Source organism: Leptonotus elevatus, chromosome 1, assembly GCF_054856555.1.
Source record: "Leptonotus elevatus isolate MCC_2025b chromosome 1, RoL_Lele_1.0, whole genome shotgun sequence".
In the NCBI taxonomy this organism is placed as follows: domain Eukaryota; kingdom Metazoa; phylum Chordata; class Actinopteri; order Syngnathiformes; family Syngnathidae; genus Leptonotus; species Leptonotus elevatus.
This window is the reverse complement of record NC_141239.1, coordinates 11,811,577-11,831,762: the sequence shown is the minus strand read 5'-3', so window position 1 is coordinate 11,831,762 and position 20,186 is coordinate 11,811,577. Positions and strand designations below refer to the sequence as shown.

General features: G+C 41.6%; 1 protein-coding gene across 4 annotated transcripts in view; it reads left to right on the top strand.

Annotated features, from left to right (window-relative positions):
- The first annotated feature begins 423 nt into the window (after positions 1-423).
- myripa (myosin VIIA and Rab interacting protein a) overlaps positions 424-20,186 on the top strand; it is a 21,326-nt gene continuing 1,563 nt past the window's right edge. For 2 of the 4 annotated variants that reach the window (XM_086077514.1, XM_086077504.1), the window contains exons 1-12: positions 424-567; positions 2,258-2,441; positions 5,932-6,153; positions 7,943-8,079; positions 10,285-10,365; positions 11,856-11,953; positions 12,131-12,211; positions 12,339-12,458; positions 12,548-12,665; positions 13,525-14,042; positions 14,628-19,097; positions 19,196-19,252. In XM_086077514.1, coding sequence (XP_085933640.1) covers positions 2,332-2,441; positions 5,932-6,153; positions 7,943-8,079; positions 10,285-10,365; positions 11,856-11,953; positions 12,131-12,211; positions 12,339-12,458; positions 12,548-12,665; positions 13,525-14,042; positions 14,628-19,097; positions 19,196-19,252 — 6,012 coding nt within the window. In that variant the 5' untranslated portion in view covers positions 424-567; positions 2,258-2,331. The remainder of the gene's footprint in view (positions 568-2,257; positions 2,442-5,931; positions 6,154-7,942; positions 8,080-10,284; positions 10,366-11,855; positions 11,954-12,130; positions 12,212-12,338; positions 12,459-12,547; positions 12,666-13,524; positions 14,043-14,627; positions 19,098-19,195; positions 19,253-20,186) is intronic. The other 2 variants (XM_086077531.1, XM_086077520.1) reach the window with 1 other exon arrangement.

Below are 20,186 nucleotides of genomic sequence, written 5' to 3'. Positions count from 1 at the left end.
GTCTGTTATTGAGCTCTAGCCACGTGTCCGATAAAGATTAGAGCAGTGGTAGGCAACCCACGACGCGAGGGCCATGTGTGGCCTGCCATGCAATTTGTCAACAGAAGCCCCCAAAACATTGAACCCCCAAATGCTCATTTCTCACATAACGTTTTCTTCTCATGCGAATGATGGCCCTTGTACAACGCGAGGCAATTCACTGCACCCGGCAGCAGTGAGCGAGTCGGGAAGGCGGCCAGGCAAAACAAACGGCTGGTTACGTAAAAGACTATTGTCTCCACCTAAGATTTGTACGGCGTCGTAGTTTACATCATCAGCTCATTCCTGCTACTTTATTGTGCAAAGTGATTTAGGTGGAGGAAGGAAGCTTATCCTCTTTTTCTTCTTTTTTTCTGGAAAAGGATTAGAGAAGCAGGGCGGTCCTCAACTCATGCTGTACTGCTACACTTTCTCATAGTTGGAATAACACTTTCAGGCTCATGACTTGTACTTTACATACTTATAGTTTCAAAAAAATACTTCTAAAAAAAAAACATTTGTTTTCTTCTCTGTTCTGACAGCAACTCGGTAAGTTCATACACATTTTTGTTCGGGGCCTAAAATATTGCTGTACTAAAAATATCCCAAAGTGTATTTAAGCCGTGTTGACATTTTAATTGCTAGCAGCAACTTGAATGACACTTTTTTTCATTTCTATTTTTAGTTTGATTAAATTATGGTTTGGTTTTTTTATCATGAAAATGATTAACTGTCAAAATGTGTCCATGTTTCAGCAAGCAATTTATAAGATTCATAAGATGGTTATTTGAAACATTTCAATAACTTAGTTTTTATTTTTATTTATTTATTCATTATATTTTGTGTGTTTATACATTTTAGTTTATATAGTTTTATTTAGAGGTATTTATTTTATTTACCTTAATTCACGGTTTTATTTTTAAAGCATTTCTTTTATTTTCATTTTATTATTATTTAATGATTTTACTCAGAGTGGACATGTGTGAGGGAGGCACATAAAATATATTTTAGTATATTTTATTGACTTAATTTCAATTTTGTGTGTGTGTATATATATATATATATTAGGGGTGGTAATCTTTGATTCGTTTCTGATTTTTGGGCCTGCGATTCGATTCAGAATCGATTTTCGATTAAGAACGATTTTTCATTCAAAATAATTTGATTGACAATGATTTTTGCTTCAATCTATAGATGTGCAAGGAATTGTAATGGTCTACTCCAGTCTGACTTGCTAATGCTAATTAGCGCGCTACTCGCGGCACTTTATCACTTAAAAGAACGGCTGCACGCTGAAAAAAAAACTTTTCTTGGAATAACTTGATTGTGACTTTTTCTTTCTACTCTCTAATGTGGCTACAACTTAACAGTGTATTAGACTGCGTGGAACCACACTGCCTCTCGGTGGCCAAACCGGGTACAACATGAACAGCGCTCCAAATAAAGGCACACACAGACAAAGGCAAGACAGAATAAAATAATTTAAATAAAATCGATTTTGGTACATTAAAAATCGTTTCTGAATCGTACTAAATCAGAATCATGATTCTTATGAGAATCGATTTTTTGGCACACCCCTAATATATATATATATATATTATAATTGCCGAGTACCTGGCGATTCGATTCGTATCACGATTCATAGTTCACAATTCGATTTGATACCAATTAATCCCGATACGAATTTATAAATTGATTATTGCGAGTTTTTTTTTTTACTCAAATGTAAAAAATCGAATCAGTAAACTTGTACATGTACACTGTAAGATTTGTATGAAAATGTATTTATTTATCTGAAAATTCAGGCTTATAACTGAGCCACTGCATTGAACAAACAGGTTGCAATCTGTTTCATGTTTGAACAGCACTGAAATAAAACATTAAGGCTTAATGTTCCATTAATATAACATTCTTCCATGCTTAATGTGTGAATCCTAACCCTAAGTAAGACATTTTGTTGAATATTCCCATAAAAAATGTATGTTAAAAAAATAGATTCGGCCGCATATCGAATCTATTCGAGAATTGCGCGCTGTAATATCGCGATATATTGCCGAATCGATTTTTTCTAACACCCCTAATATATATATATATATATATATATATATATATATATATATATATATATATATATTAATGTATTTTAAAAAATGGGTGATTTTCTGTAATTTATATTACTGTACTTTTTTATGTGAGTAGTATAACTTTTCGATATCGTGACTTTTGTTTTTGTTCCCAGGTTGTACATTTTCCCATGCGTCCTCTTGTTGAGATGGCGACAGCAGGCTGAGCAAAGGTTCCAGCGTTTGCGTGATGGGCCGCAAGTTGGATCTGTCCGGCCTGAGCGACAACGAGGCCGAGCACGTGCTGCAGGTGGTGCAGCGCGACATGAGGCTGCGCAAGAAAGAGGAGGAGCGACTCAGGTGAGCCCATAGCATGCGATGCTTGCCACCAATTGGTTCGCAACCTCCCTTGCGCTCTCACACCTGTCCAATCGCACACGAAATGGTGAGTTACAACCATTTGGGGACCCCAAAGTTGATTTCTCTCAGCCAATCAAAGGAGAATTGTAAAAATGTTCACCACTAGATGTCGCTAAATAATAGAATGCAGTGGAAGCATACACACTACGGTGACTCAGAGAGACCACGCTTTGCAAGCCTGACATCAATTATTATTTGGCGCGAGCCAACCAGCACCTCGGCGAGCCATGGCGAAAGACCGAGCGAGCAGGAGTTCCACGGAACGGCTAATAAGAGCGGCTAGCGGGAATTAGCCGCAACCGGAGGCCAGAGTGGCTAACAAGAGCAGCTAACAAGAGCAGCTAGCGGGAGAAGCTAATAATTTGTGTGCACATTATTAAAATCAATCGTGAGTTTTTAAAATGAAATAATTTGATCACCACTAAATGGCACTAAATGATAAACACTGTCCTTTTAAATAAATAAAAAAAAATATATACAATAATGAGTCACAAATGGCCTTAGTATATTTGAAACTTTTGTAAATAATGTAAAAACAAATAGATTTGGAAGTGAAAAAAAGCTTGGAAAACATAAAATTGAGCCAAAATGGATGCTATATGCCTCAACTTTAACCATGTGACTTCTCTCAACCATTCAGGAAATAAATATGAAAATCTAAAAAAAATTTTTTTTTCATTTGTAATACATTTAATTTGTAAAATGCCTGTATACATTTTTTTCATTATTATTATTTCAATGGATGTGTGATAGTGCTCGCCTTGCTTGTGTGCTATTCGTGCCTTTTTTTTTCTGCAGCCGTCAGATTATAAAACCATCCTAATTGAAATCTAATCTACATCTGAATTCAAATCTACTATTATGCTACTAGTGTGGGCAACATTTTCATTCCAGGCCTTGCAAAGATTAAGACAGATGCTCCAAATAGCAAACAGGAAGCCACAGCCCTTTTCCTGTTGTTCCCTCATCACTGACAAGTCATACATCGCCAACACTTTACAAAAGACTGCCCCCTCGTGGCCATCTGGCACAATTCAAACCTTTTCAAACCCTTCTCGGACCGAAACACCGCAAAATTGTTCTAAGTACTTTTTTTTTTTTTGGGATTGACTGAGTTGTATCAGGTGTGAGGCGTTATAATGCACAACCTTTTCTGCCCAAGTTGAACTTGAGCACCGCTTGCCTGCCTCGCATACACCCACTCGCTGCACTCACAAAACGATTTGAGTTGCTAATCCTTTTAGCCCGACTGTGAACACCGCTTGCCTGCCTCGCACACACACATTTGCTCCACTCTCAAACTGGTTCTGAAAAAAAAATAAAAATGTCATGTCCCGTGACGTCATCCGTTTAAGTTGAATTTGAGCACCATTTACCTGCCTTTAAAAAAAATCTTTTGATTGGCTACATTATGTTGCGCGGTACAATGGCGTATTGGGGCCACGTATAAAAAAAACTAATTTTAGAGGGCGGGGGCAATATTCAGAGAATTTTTTTTTTTAGTTTTTTGTGATAAATTGCCACTTTATAAAGTGGCAGATTTGCGAGAAAAAAACTCAGAAATTTACGAGAAGTACACGTAGCGTAGCTATAGTCTAATCATGTGAGGATGAGTTGGTGGTTAATGGGACACTGTTTATAAAATGAAAAGGCAGGATGGAGACGGATTCATTCTTAAACTTTACTGGTCACCGCAGCCAGAGCGACAACGCTTCCTGATCCCCTATCAGCTGACAAACAATAACCAATCAGATGCTAGCATTCCATAGGTAAATGCAATTGAATGACGGAGAGCATCAGATTCGACACATCAATTTAGATACTTGAAAAAAAAATAATGTATGAATGTGTAAATAATAATTCTGGAAACATACATTTACAAGTACATATACATTTTAACAAATTAACTTAAATGTTTGATCATCCGGGTGTGGACCTTCGCAAAGCGAGGCGTATTTGTCGCTGGCCAGGGGCCGTACTACGGTTCAAAGAGCGAATGCCTGACATGCAGGGTTGGGAGGGTTACTTTTAAAATGTATTCCGTTACAGTTACAAGTTACCTGCTAAAAAATGTAGTTAGTAATGTAATCCAAGTACCATCATATTAAAGTAATGTAACTTGATTACTTTGGATTACTTTTGGATTACTCCAATACCAAGTATGCTCATGAAGACAAAATACAAATAAATATCACCACAATATATAATCTATACAATGTGCGGGAGATAGGCACCCGGGCAGCATACAAATAGCAAAAATCCTTGTGTAATTAAAAAGCATGTAGGCAATAGATTGGTTGATTGATTGATTGATTGATGTCCATATGCGGTTTTCGAACTGTCACTGAAAGCATAGATAGATAGATAGATAGATAGAGATAGATAGATAGTCATCCAATGAGGATGACGATGTGACCTCAACTGCAAAATGAACTTTTATCCCAGTCACAAGTTTAGCCGTGTATATGTTGTGTGTGATGTTTAAATAGTGAATTGGTGGGAAGAAGATGTGTTTGGAAGGTGTAACTCACATTATGGTTGTCGGCTAGCGGGCTGGCTAGCAAGACGCTACAGCGCGTAGCATGCCGCTGGACTCTCAGCTCAAACTTTCTCTCCGAGTAAGTTCCAGTGAATACCGGTCGCCATTTCCTCCTCCCGTCCGTGAAGCTTTTTCAAACTGCCCGCGTGTGGAGGCCACGACGTCAGTTCGTTCGTTCCCACCTCCCCCGACATGTAGCGACGGTCACACTCACGCTCTCGCTCTCTCTCATCGTAGAAATTGGAGTCCCTCAAAGTAATCCCCAATTTTAATAAATGTACCTGTAATCTGAATACATGTTTTTTTTCCTGTAACTGTAAGGGAATACAGTTTTAAAAAATTGTGTGATTACGTAACGGTGTTACATGTATTGCGTTACTCCCCAAACCTGTTAACATGATATGCTTAATCTATGCCAAAGCAATTACTATCTCCTTATTTGGAAACCCGACCGAAAGTACGAGTAGTACGCTACGTGAGTTTCTCGTAAATTTTTTAGGTTTTTTTTCCCCTCGCAAATCTGCCACTGTATAAAGTGGCAAACTCGTATATTTGCGAGTTTATAAAGTGGAAAATGTGCTTGTTTTTTTTTCTCAGAATATTGCCCCCGCACTCTAAAAAATATATTTCTACGTGGCCTTAATACGCCGTCGTACGCGGGCAAAACTTTCACAATGTGCAACCTTTTCTGCGGACGCAGCACCTCGCACACCACTTTTGCTCCACACTTGAATGAATGAATGAATGTCGCACGACATCATAAGTTAGCAGCGCCGAACTTGGAACACCGCTTGCCTGCCTCGCACGCATCAGCTCGCTCCCTAAAATAAAACCTCATGCGTTGTCGTGTCCAAATCCTCCGTGTGCTCCCCCCCCCCCACCCCCCACCAGCGAGCTGAAGCAGGCGCTGGACGAGGAGGGCAGTCGCTGCCTGCTGCTGTCGCGCCAGCGCTACTTCAACCAGCGTTGCTGCATCCGCTGCTGCGCGCCCTTCGGCTTCCTGCTCAACCCCAAGCGTCAGTGTCGCGACTGCCTGTACAACGTGTGCAAGGCCTGCCGGCTGTACAGCAAGCCCGACAAAGCCTGGCTCTGCTGCGCCTGCCAGAAGAGCAGGTAAGCGTAAGCGAGCGACGTGTGTGTGTGCGTGCGTGCGTGTGTGTGTGTGTGTGTGACACGGCGTGCGCGTAAGTGTGCGTGACCTCGGCGCACATTAAATGCGGTCTTTGGCCTCAGCTGCAGAAATGGATTTAGAATTTATTACAACCGACTCAGTCAAGTAGGATAAACAGCACCATTTTGTTGTTGTTTTTTGTTTATTGCGCGTTCACATTTTCCATCTAGATTACAATGTGATTATTTTAATAACCGTTTGATCTGTTGATTATTTTGTTAAAATTGATTAATTAAAAAAAAAAAAAGGCATTATCTCAAATAAACAGTGCAGAAGACATAAACTAATTATTATTCCGTTTATGGTGCGGCGTAACATTTCAGAAAAAAGAAAAAAATGTCCATCAATTGCTTTCCAAATGAAAAGCAAATGTTTCATTTTGATTCATCCGTCTGCTATCGTGGAGAGCAACAGAACTCTGAGAATATTTACTGGTGAGAAGCCAAAATTCAGAGGACTTGGATAATTTTTACAAAGGCATGCATTAAAAGGATTAATTGATGATCAAAAACAATCATTGATCAATTTTATAATTGATTAGTTGTCGATTAATCATCGCAGCTCTAGTTTTTTTTTTTAATCATGAGAAACAATTACAATGGTGCCTTGAGATACGAGTGAGCCGACTTATTCGTTTCAAGATATGAGATATATGAGATATATATATTGGATGATTTTTTTTAATTTTTTTTTTACTGTATGGTGGCAGTGTCATACACAAGAATTACTACATAAAAAAATCTCCAAGCTGCTTACTGCCACTGTTAGCTTTAGGTTACTGTTAGGGATCGGTGAGTACCAATAGTATTGGTATTAGGCCAATACCGGTCCTTATTTCAAGGTATCGGTGGCCCGATATCAGTATCAGTATTATATCAGAAACAAGAGATCAGAAGAATAGAATAGAAAATTAGTTGATTAATTTCATGCAAATGAAATTGAAGGGAAATGCTATATTAGGATATATACATATCAAATATGTTATGTGTGACCTCAACTAGTCTAAACATGACATTCTAATTAATATTACATTAGTGGAATATGACAGCAGCTTTTATCAATATCAGAAGACGGCCACTTTGACACTTGCTGTCGAGTGACGATAACATCACGGCTGCTCAGGTCTCAGGTAACAACCAATCACAGCACAGCTTCAGAAAACAGGTGAGCTGTGATTGGTCGTAACCACCTGAGCAACTGTGATGTCATCTTCAGTTGACAGCAAGCAAGTGGCAAAATGGCCGCCCCCTGAGATGGATAAAAATGGCTGGATTTTGCCTCATAACTCATATTCCACAAATGTAATATTAATCAGAATGTCATGTTTAGACTAGTGAGGCGACATATAACATTTTATTGTCAAGAAATGTTTAGCGAAAAAAAAACAACTACTTTGTGTAACTCACGGCCCATTATTACATTGATTGTATTGTTTGTGGCTGGCATTTCAACTCCAAGTTCCATCAGCATGTGGAAATGCTCCTTGCAGGTGAAGAAATCATTAAAAAAAAAAAATATATATATATATATATTTTTTTTTGTTTGTTACAATTAATATAATATAATGGCACATACTGTATGCAGCAGTTGGGCAGTGGATAGATGGGACAGTTTTGGCCCCCATCACGTCCGCACATCGGCAGAAATCACTCTCATCTGAGTCAATGGGAGAACCCGCGGAGGCAAAAAATTAAATAAAATAGTGCTTTTCTGACTTAAGCACACTTTCAGGTTGTTGAAGAAACAGTCACTGGATTGGTTCTACACGCACGTGAAGGGACGCTTCAAGCGCTTCGGCAGCGCCAAAGTGCTGAAGACCATCTACAGGAGACACTTGGCTGAGCACAGTCCAGTTTCGGAGCTCACAGGTACGCTTCCCACTGTCTTGAGCGGGAATGCTGGTCTTTATGTGAAGGGTGGGGGCGGGAATAATAAGGATTAAACTTGCATAACTTCAGCAGATTACTGGCCGCGCTGCCGGATTCCCATTAGTTGCTGCTTTGTTTGTTTTTGACCACGTTGGTGCGTTCGAATGAGAAATGCAAAATTCGCTGGTTCTGCTTGGCCTTGAGATACGAGTGATTCGACTTATGAGTTTGTTGACGATTGTTTTTGCTTGAACTAAACTTGAGATACGAGCAGGGAACTCAATTCAAGCGGCTTCACAACAACAATCACTTCGGCAGATGTGAACAATTCTTCCCATAAGAAGCTTCAAGCTGTTTATTGCCACCGCCAGTTGAAGTTTACTGTCCAACTCAACATAAAATAAAGAGATTTACACATTGTATATTTAAAACAAACACATAGCTTAGTCTTTTCGTCTACCATCTTAATGCTAATGCTAAGTAGCATCTACGTTGCGGTGCTATTACCCTGCAACAGATTGAGCGCAAACGGTGCTGCAGCACATGTAGAGAGACAATATAGCTACTCGCATTCATGTATTCTTTATCCTCTGTAAAGATCAACTAATGTTAGTGCCGTACTGATGATATGAGAGGAGTTGAGATGTCTCAATGAACAGTATATTCATCGGTCTGTCTTATATTGCCCCCCGTTGACCTAGGCAGGGCACACCACAATTCAATTGTTGCAGTGTGACAAATATTGTTTAATGTTATTACTAGAGCTGGGTTTTAAAAAAATCGATATATCGATATCAAATCGATATTTCTTTTCATAGCCCAATATCGTTTCATAGGACCATGAATCCATACTTTTTAATATGACCTTCTGTTATTCAGAGCACCCCAAGCCCAGTGTTCTTGCCACTTTATTTACATAGAGATGTGGTTGTAATCGATTTCAATTATTATTTAGTGTTTTGATCAGGTCATGTTCAATAAAAAATACATGATTAAATGCATTTGATTTAATTTTTAAAGTAAATATTCATAAATGTGTTTTTATACCAATGCACCAACTAAGACCAAGAAGTTTCTACCATTTACAGCAATGATACTTCTGAGAATTATAAAAGTAAAATTGGTACTGATGAAATACTTAACTGAATTGAAAATTAATGTGAATCGAATCGGGCCCTTCTGAATCGAATCGACTCGATTTTGAAAATCGGAATTGATACTCAGCCCTAGTCATTACTTTATGTTTTTATCAAGAGCAATATTCTAGAGTGCAATTTTCTCATTAAAAACACAAACGAAAATGTGTTTTCTTTGGAGTGGAGGCTGCAATGGATTCATGATATTTATATAAATGTTATTGGGAAAAGATGATTTGAGATACGAGTACATTGAGTTACGAAACAAATTGAACTCCATTGTATACGTCAATATATGGTTAATAAAGTAAATATATGTTAAGCACTTTGCAGATTTGTCTGAATCTGTTGCATGGGGTGGTCTGCAATGTAATCCCTGCAATAAATGAAAGATTATGCTAATGACAGAAATACTAGTTTATTGCGCTAACTTGTGTCAGTTCTCTCTCCGCTAACCAGCAAGTTCAAACTGAAATCCCAAACTAATTCACATCAGGTAAAGTACTGGACAATTTTTACACTCACGTGCCAGTTCACTACACTAACCTGTCAATTGTCTGTAATAATATGGCAACATTGCCTGCATTCAGTTGTCGGTTCTTTGTATGTACTTTCTAGGACCAAACAATGAATTGCATTCAAATGGACATTGCCATGTAGTACAATGCAATTTCCAAATAGCACCATGACACAGCATGCACAGCATCTAAAGTGTATCTAGTCTATTTGGTGCGGCTCGTTGGAAACCCCATCCCTCCCCACCCTCGCCAAACGTGATTGGGAGCGACCCGGTGTTCTGTTGTGACCCGGCGACTGGTAATACCACACACGAGGCCGAGCACTAATGCACTTACGTAAGCACAAACGGCCGCATTGTTGCATGAATATTGACATGACGTGGTCAGAGCTCAAAGCTCAGTTGGAAGGGGAAGCTGTCTTTATTAGAACCCCCACCCCCCCCCCCCACCCCAAAAAAAAAAAAACTCCGAGGCTTAGGCTCAGTCATGGCCCGGAGGCAGATAACAACAAATTTTTCTCTACTTTTAAAATGTGTATTTGTGTGTTGCAGAGGGAAGTACCTACGAGGAGAGCATCTGCAATGAAGGCAGCGTCTGTGGCAGTGACTCTGCCTTCTACAGACAATCTGAAGGTGACCATGTGGCAACGATCCTCACTGAAAAAGAAAAAAAACATCTATCCTAAATCACGCTGAAAAGTCACTCAAACCAAATCTGTCATTTACACACATGAACCTGCCAGTCCACAGTAACCCCGAGAAAATTCCATGGACAAACCCACAGTCCACCGCACTTGAAGCAAAAATTCACTGCATTATTTTCACACTGCATTGTGTGCGAGGTCACTGCACTAAACTGGAATTTTACTGCACCAACCCCCTCAACTCCACTGCACTTATTAATCTGCCAGGTCTCTAAACTAATTTTCCAATTATTTGCATTGACATGTAAATTATGGAAACTAACCTACCAATTTATAGTAGTCACATGTCAACCTGTCATTTAAGTGCACTTACCTGCTAATTATTTACACTTAAATTCCACTTCTCTATAAATCATCTACCAGTTCCCTGCACTAAACTACAGATTATTTGTAATTGCCATTTCACTGCAATAATATTCCAGTTGACCTCACTGAACTGAAAGTTAACCCACCAGTTCATTGCAATTACATTGAAGTTATTTCTAATCTTAGAAATTGTTTTTTACTAATAGTGTGTTTAGATCAGGGGGTTTCTTTAATATTCAATATGATATTCATATTTGTCAACTGTGGGCTTGTTAAGCCCTTTGAGACTATTTTGTAATTAAGGGCTATACAAATGAACCTTGGCGACTTATCCTCAAGTTCACTGCAATAAGATGTACAATAGTTCACTGTACAAGTTAACCAGTTCACTTAACAGCCATACAATGACAGTTCTACACACTAACATGAGACTAAACTGCATTCATCATTTCACTGGCATTTCACTGCTCTCGGTAGTTAACTGCTATTTCCAATTAATTGCAGTCAACAACTACACCATCAATTCTGTAGAGTAAATTTGACCAAATAGACTCCGTTTTGGAGTAAGCTAATATTTACACTTGGAAGAGATTAAAATAAACAATTGGAAAAAAATTAATCAAATTCACTCAAGGGTTAAGGAACAAACACACAACCTCAGCTTGGGAAACTGCCACACTTCCACCTGAGCTATGGCCCTCCTACTGTTTGTTTTTGGTCTCTTGGAGTCAGAAAGATTCCAGCTGACACGAGCGATATACTAACACACAGCAGGAACTGCGTGGCTCAGGGAGTAGATCGTCTGTCTCCCAAGCTGAAGGTCGTGAGTCACCCCCCACGCCCCCAATCTTGACTCCCTTCCAAGTGTAAATATTACTCTAAAACGGAGTCTATTTGGTCCCACTCTAAATAGAATCAAATTTACTCTACAGAATTTACTGTGTAGTTCAGCGTACCACTTTGCAATCATATAATGCATTAGATTTTCAGATATTTCAGTTCCCTTAACTACCAGATGACAGCAACAACCTATCCATTCACTGTATGTCAGTTACAGCTCATTGTTGATTGCAATAACATGACAGTTCAATTGTGGGTTTCGGTGTTGTTCAGAGCACAGCATGGCAGAGACGCTCACTGTGGCCTTCCGGGTGGCGGAGGAGGCCATAGACGAGGCCATTTCCAACGCGGAGTTTGATGCTGCCAGTCAGGTTATTGTTGTTCTGCATTCTCATTTCACCCTCTATGTGAAATCTCGTCTTTGCTACCAATTTCAAACATGCCACTGTTTGTACGTTAAGATTTTTTTCTGTTGCTAATCTAAACACAAAAACCCTAGGGAATGTGTATTTAGGAGGTAATCAGCGTATGTTTTTCGTGTACTTCAGGAGACTCAGAATGAAGCCCATTATCTGCGAGAGCACAGAGGCGAGCTCGTTGAAGAGCTGGCCAAAACAATCATGCAAAAAGTAAGGAAAACGACGCGGGATTTGCTGAACACGTTTGATGCAGTGTGATGAGATTATTGTGCGTGTGTGGAGACCTCGTGCGACCTCATACTAAAACGCCAGCTGACGTTCTAATCGCGCATGTAAGATCATCTCTAGGGGGAAGACCTTGGCTGGCACGAGGGACGACTACGAGCAGGAGGGGTCGCTGGAGCACAACGTCCACCACCAGAGCGGCGGAACCTTTAAACACCTCAAAGGCCTCTGGGTGGGTGACAACAAAACTCATCTTGAAATGGTGACAACTGCTGACCTCATTTGATAAACCCCTGCGTTGTTGCTTTGTCTAATTTGCAGAGGTCGCAGTCTGCCTTCTCGCTGATGGACGACAACCGAGACGCTTGTCAGACACCACCTAAGGAAGGAGCACTGGCCGCGTCTCCTTGGACCAGCGTTGAGCGTTTGGACAACTCTGGTATGTTGCATTTGTTTTTCGTTAACCCTATAAAGCCTGATCCATGAAATATATGAGAAAATTCTGATTCTTTGTAAATAGAGTATTTATTGGTCCTTTTGAACAAACACTTTTTTTTTTGAAAATCTACTTCCACATATGACTTTTGATTTGTGTCATATTTGATACATGCGGTCACAATGCTTTAAATTTGTACATTTATAACTGTCAAAAATAATAATAATAATAATAAACAGACATATCAAACATATTAGTAGTTCCAAAAATCAGAAAGAACATTTCCCACGGTTAATAAGTTTAGGTGTCTTCCTTTCTCAATTGGAGCGATCTTGTAAGGTCGCTGGAAAAGCCATCAGCTGGGTGATACTGCCCTCTAACGGACTATCCGTTCAATACATGTATCAGATTATATACATCAAGGTTTTAATGGGAAAAAATATTACTCATGAAATAGGGCTCAAAATGTCTTGTATTTAATATGATACATTAATCACCAGCTCAGTAGCCTAGTGGTAGAGTGTCCACCCTGAGACTGGGAGGCCGTGGGTTCAATCCCTGGCCGGGGTCTTACCAAAAACTATAAAAATGGGACCCATTTGACACTCAGCATTACGTGTTGGAATTGGCGGGTTAGATCACAAAATGATCTCCGTGCGCAAGCCCCTGCTGCTGCTCACCACTCCCTCAGTGGCTGGGTCAAATGCAGAGCACAATTTTCACACCACTTAGACGGGTGTGACAATCTGTGGTACTTTAACCTTTTAGCTTTACAGGGTTAAACCCTCTAAAAGGACAAATTGGGACAATTGCATCCTCATTTTCTTATTTGTCTACACATGTGCGCACATACCTGCAAAAGGAGGAGTGTCTTCTGTGCTGAAGAGTCCAGACGGGAACTGGATCGCCTTGCAGAGCGCTCAGCTGTCGCGGCCCAGCCTGCTGGCCAAGAGGAAGAGTCTGGTCTACAGTGCCTTAGAGAGAGAGTCCGGAGCGGTGTCAGCTTACGAAGGCATGGACTCTGACAACGAAGCCAAACCTGAGCCGGACTCCTCCTGGGGCGCCATCCTGCAAGAGTTCCACAGGAAGATGACTGGTTCCAGAGTCCATCGAGATGCCGACAACAGTAAAGACGCTCGGTCTGACTCCGAGGGGAAGTTGAAAACATCACCAGCGGCTCTTGTCAAGAGGCAGATGCCACCAATGGAGGGCAACCGGCCATCGTCTCACAGGACCAGCATCATCGACATCAACTTCAACGGTAAGGCCGCTGTGGACGAGTGCGGAGCCGGAAGTGAGGCGGCGTCTGGAAAAGCGAAGAGATCACGAAGGAAGAGAAGAAGCAAAAGAAGAGCAACACTTTCTGGACCACTTCTGATGGTGAGACAAACTTGAGCCTCAATCATTTTTCTGTAATCACAATACAATTCACTGCACTAACCTACCAGTCCACTACACTTACTATTGATCATTTCTACAAACCTGGCAGTTCTTTGTGCTAATCTAACAATGCACCAGGAGTTGAACGGCTTCAGAGTTTTTGTAGTCAACGCTAAGGTGACGTCTTTATTCGTTTTCTCTGTCATCGTTGCCTCAAAGCACAAGCTGACCCACTCAATCCACAGCCATTCTCAGTTGTATAGGCCCCACGCATGGACTAGGCGAGGTGTCCATGTAGTTGCCAAGAGTAGTAAATTTGACGCAGTCTGTTCTAGCCCTACAATGCATTAACCTGTCAGGGACTTGTACTTACCGGTCAGTTCTGTACATTCCCCTGCTAGCTGGACAAACCTGCAACCTACTAGTCCACCAGCACACTGCACCAATGTATTAACTGCAAGTCAACTGGCATACTGACATTTACTTATTTCCACTAATACATTGAAATAAAATGATCGGCTGAGTGAATCACAAACTTGCATTCACTTACTTATACTTACACATTATACCTTTTCCCATTGACAGGATTATAACCGGAAAGACGACCATTCCTGTTCTTCCTCTGACGGCGACACTCCTGATACTTTGACACCTGACGCTGTGACTCCTGATCTGCTCCACCAGGATGTCAGCATGAGTCAATTGGACCAGGAGCTTACATTGGATGTATCACAAGCCGCAGAACACATCTCTAAATCTTCAGTCAGGGATGAAGGTCTTTGCTATGTAAAAGACAACGGTGAAATGGAGGAGAAAGAATTGAGAAGCCAAGGTGATGACAACATGGACGTGGACTTGTCAGGAGGGAGAGCAGAGGATGACAAAGAGGAGGAAGATGAAGAGGAGGAGGTGAAATCTAGGTTGTACAAGCTGGTGGCAAAGTCCAGACTTGCGTACTTCTCATCAACCGACGATGAACTAGACCGAGCAGGAAGGAGCGAGGAGGACCAAGGTTATGATGGTAAGGGTCATGAGGAAGACACTGAAGGACTCACACATCAACTCAGCCAGCTGGAGGATGAAGTCCGAGCCACAATGTTCTCCTCCACAGAAGAGGAGCTAGACCGAGTCACGGATGAGGAGGATAAGAAGGAAGAGGAAGAACCATTGGAGGTAAAACTGTGCCGGTTGGCCACTCAAGCAGGCGCCACTCAGTTTTCCTCCACTGAGGACGAGTTGGACCGGGAGGAGGCTGCTCACGAAGAGACACTGTGGAGGTTGCAGGAGGACAAGGCGGCGCAAGCCACTCAGGTGCGCCACCTGGCCAGTCTGGTCAGCGCCTCGCAGTTTTCCTCCACTGAGGACGAGCTAGATCGAGTCGGGAAGGATGAGGGAAAGATGATGCGAGGTGAGGAACTATGGGGTGAAGCGGTGGAAGAACATTGGAAATCCATGGGAGAAGAACCAGTAGAAGATCCAATGAGCGAAAACTTGTCAGATGCAGCAGTGGACGAAGTAGATGGTGACAGGATGGTATCAAAAAAGGAGGAGAGAATAACGAGCCAGGATCAGTTGAGGCTGACATTGTCAGATCAAAACGGAGGACAGAAAGAGGAAGACCTCCGAGAGGACAGCTGTGGGAAGTGGGAGAGTGAGGAGGAAGATGTTGAGTTTGACAAAATAATTTGCAGCATGTTAACATTGACATTGGAGGATATGCAGGAACATGCCAAGACCGAGGAGAAGGAAAAGGACGAAGAGACAGAAGTGAAGAGGAACAAAGATATAAAGACTGACAAGGAGAGGAAAGAGGATATGATGATAAACGAGGAAAGGAAGGAGGACACAAACATAAATGAGAGGCAGAATAGGGATACAAAGACAGATGATGAGTGGAACGAGGATGAGAAGACAGAAGAGAACAAGAATAAGGATGGCAACGGGAATAAAGACACAAAGACCGATGAGGAGAGAAAAGATGATGTGATAACAGACGAAGAAACAAACAGGGGCAAAAAGAAAGATGAGAACAGGAACGAGGATATAAAGACAGTGAAGGAGACAGACAAGAAAAGTGTGGCCTCAGAGATAGATGAGGATAGGAATGGGGATGGAAAGACAGACAAGGATGAGAACAAAGAGGACTCAAATACTGCCATAGAGACAAAGGTTGATATAGTGACAAACAAGGAAATGATTGAGAATACTACGACAGAAGATGAGAGGAAACAGGGTGAAAAGACAGACAAGAACAGGTGTAAGGATGTAAACACAGACAAAGACAGGAACAAGGTAATTGGAGATCTGAAAGAGGACACAAAGACAGACCTGGACTTTAACACGGATGCAGAGTTAGATGATGCGAGGAGAGAGGACGGAAAAGATGAGAATAGGAACAAGGATGAAAGCACTGAGGAGAAGACAGTTGACACCACGACAAATGAAGACACAGACAAGGACAGGAACAAGAATGTAAAGCTGGACAAGGAAACGAGCGATGTGAGTAAAGATGAAACAAAGACAGGTGAGAACAGAAAAACAGACACCAAGACAGATAATATGATTAAGGATGAGAACGGGAACAAGAACGCAAAGACTAATAAGGACAGCAACGATAATACAATGACAAATAAAGAAAGCATCGAGGACATTAACACAGACAGGAGGAGCAATGATGATGCAAAGACAGCCGATAAGAGGAAAGAGGAAGAAAAGACAGATGAGAAATGGAACAAAGTGGTACACAAAGACGTAGAGATGGACACAAAGACAGATGATGAGAAGAAAGAGGATCCACAGGCAGGTGAAAATAGTTACAGAGACACCAAGACAGATGAGACAAAAGAGGCCACAAAGACAGAAAAGGACTGGAACATGGCAGATGAGGACCTGCAAGAGGATACAAAGGAGAGCAAAAATGATGTAAAGTTGGAAAATAAATCAGATGATGAGAAGAAAGAAAACTCAAAGACAGCTGAGAACAAGAATACAAAGGAAGGTGAGGAGAGGAAAGTTGAAACAATGACAAACAAGGAAAGTTGTGAGGACACAAAGACCGACGAGGACAGTAACAAAACAATTGAGGACCTGAAAAAGCATATAAAGACAGAGAACAGGAATGAGGATGCAAAGACAAACAAGGAAAGGAACAAGGAAGCTGAGGACCTGACAGAAGACACAAATACAGACAATTACAGAAACAAGGATGTAAATACAGACAGTGAGACAGATGACGAGACAAAAGAGGACATGGAAGCCAAGGCAGATGAGAAGAATGAGGACAGAAAGAAAGACAAAGACCGGAACAAGGATGACAAGACCTACAAGAGGAGGAATGACGACCCAACAGAAAAGGAAAGAAAAGAGGACTTAAATACAGGCAAAGACAGGAACAAATCTTCCAAAAGAGATATGGAGGCAACAGACAATATGGAAATTGATGAAGAGAAAAAAGAGGACACTAAAGCAGATGAGAACAGGAACAAGGAACTGCAAACAGACAAAGATTGGAACGAGGATGTGAAGACAGATGTGGAGAGAAAAGGGGACTTGCAGATTGACAAGGACAGGGACACAGCACGCAACTGGAGCAAGAATGCTCCGACGGACAAGTGCAGGAACAGGAATGCACACACAGAAACAGACAGTAATGAGGAAGGCAAGCCAGACATGGACTGGAACAACGATGCAAAGACATGCACGGATTGGAACAAGGATGCACAGACGGACAAGGACAGCAATAAGGAAGCAGTGCCAGACATGGACTGGAACAAGGAAGACAAGACAGACAACGACAAAAACAAGGATGAAAAGACAGACAAGGACAGGAACAATGATATACAGACAGATGCAGAAAGTCATGAGGTAGGCAAGATAGACAAGGACTGGAACAACGATGCAAAGACATGCACGGATTGGAGCAAGGATGCACAGACGGACAAGGACAGCAATAAGGAAGCAGTGACAGACCAGGATTGGTGCAAAGATGCAAAGGCAGACAAGGACTGGAACAAAGATGCAAATACAGATATGGACAAGAGCATAAATGCCAACAAAGATAAGGACTTGGGCAAAGATGCACAGACAGACAAGGACATGAATGAGGAAGCCAGGACAGATCAGGACTGGAGAAAGGATGCAAAGACTTACACAGGCGAGGGAGGCAAGCCTGACAAGGACTGGAACAAGAATGCACAAACAGACAGAGACAGAGACGAGGAAAGCAAGACAGACAACGGCAGGAACAAGAATGCAAATAGAGACATTGACTGGAAGAAGGATGGAAAGACAGAAAAGGAGAGGTGCAAGGATGCAAACAAAGATCATGACTCAAGCAAGGATGTACAGGGAGATGTGGACAGGGACGAGGATGTGAAGAGAGACAATGAGAGGAGTGCGGATTTAAAGAAAGACAATAATAACGATGACACAAAGGCAGACAAGGACACAAAGACAGACCTAATCTGGAAGAAGGAAACCAAGACAGACAAGGAGACAAAAAAGCACTTGAAGACAAACAAAGACAGCAAAGAAGATACTAGGAATGACAAAGAGAGAGAAAATCAGACAAAGACAGACAAGAACAAGAAGAAGGATATTCAGACAGATAAGGAGAACAAAGAGGATACAACGACAGACAATGGGACATATGAAGACTCAAAATCAGATATGAACAAAGACAAGGTCAAAACCGATACGGACTGGAATGAGGATGAAACAGAGGAGAACAGGAGCGGGGATGATAAGACCTACAAAGAGAGGGAAAAAAATTGGAGGACCGAAAAGGACATGAACAAGGCCACCAACAGTAACAGGGAAAGTCATAAGGACGCCAAGACGGATGAGACAGGACGTGTCAAACAAGTTCAGGAAGACCAAATGAGTCTACTTAAAGATGCTGAGAAGCAAACAGTCGGAGAAACGCACAAAAGTGCAGATCTTCCACTCAGTCATCCAACTGGTAGACAAGAAGTGGCGGCAGGGAAAGATGAGGCCAGAGCAGGAAACATGGCCGCCATGGAGGATGGCTTCCTGTTGCCGGAGGAGATCAGAAACGTGAGCAACTTTTAGCATATCTATTGCTTCAGCTTCAACTAACAAAGTGCTTTCTTTACTAACTTCTTGTTCCTCTTCCTGCTTGCACTACCATGTAGGCTAGTGACACTGAGGTGTACCATGCGGTACACTTCATATCAACTTTGCTCGAACAGGTGAGACACACCAAGTGCAAGATTTTACGTAAAACGAGCTGTACAGTTTGGTTACGGCAAAACCCTGATCTGGTTAGCACTAGGACAGATGGCATGACCTCAGTACCTAAACAGCCTTTGTTGTGGATGAGCTGAAGCTATTCCAGCTGACTTTAGGCTCAAGAAATGGTTACACCTTGGACTGGTTTCCAGGCAATCACAGGGGACAGATAGACTATAGGACAATTAAGAGTCTTCGATTAGGTATACTTGAAGAAAACCCGTGCAAACAGGCAGAACATGCCGAGAGATGTTCCAACAGACATCTTCAAATGTGGGTCTACTATTCCACAGAGCTGCCTATCCCCAATCAGAGGTGTCAACTCCAGGTCCAGAAAGTAAAAGCGCTGCCACAGCTCATTGGAGCTGGTTTACCTGCCGGTTGAGTAGAAAGTGTATAAAAGTGATCTGTGGCTAAAGCCAAACGCTAGATTTTATCATTGCCTTTGGTGTCTTATAACAGAGAGCATTGCATGTGCTCGGTAGTATGGTAAGCTAGTGGTTAGCCGTTTGCCTCACAATCGGGAGATCCGGCTTCAGATCCTATCCCTTGCTTAAGTAGGTTTTCTCCACTCCAGCTTCCTCCCAAATTGTAAAAACAAGCTAGCTAGGTGCATTGGAGTCTGTAAATTGTCCATCAATGTGAATGTCAACAGTTGTTTGTCCAGGATGTATCCTGCCCGTCACCCCAGGTCAGCTGGGATAGGCTTCATACACTAATGACAAGCGGTATAGACATTGGACGGACTAATGTTTATGTCTTTTAAGTCCGTCCATTGTAACAATCAACAGACTACAGTTTGCCCGTACAACTGTGGTTGGTACTCCAACAAGCAATTTGTACCAAACTGTATCGTTTAGCAAAACCAGGCAACTCATTCTTCACAAAATCTTC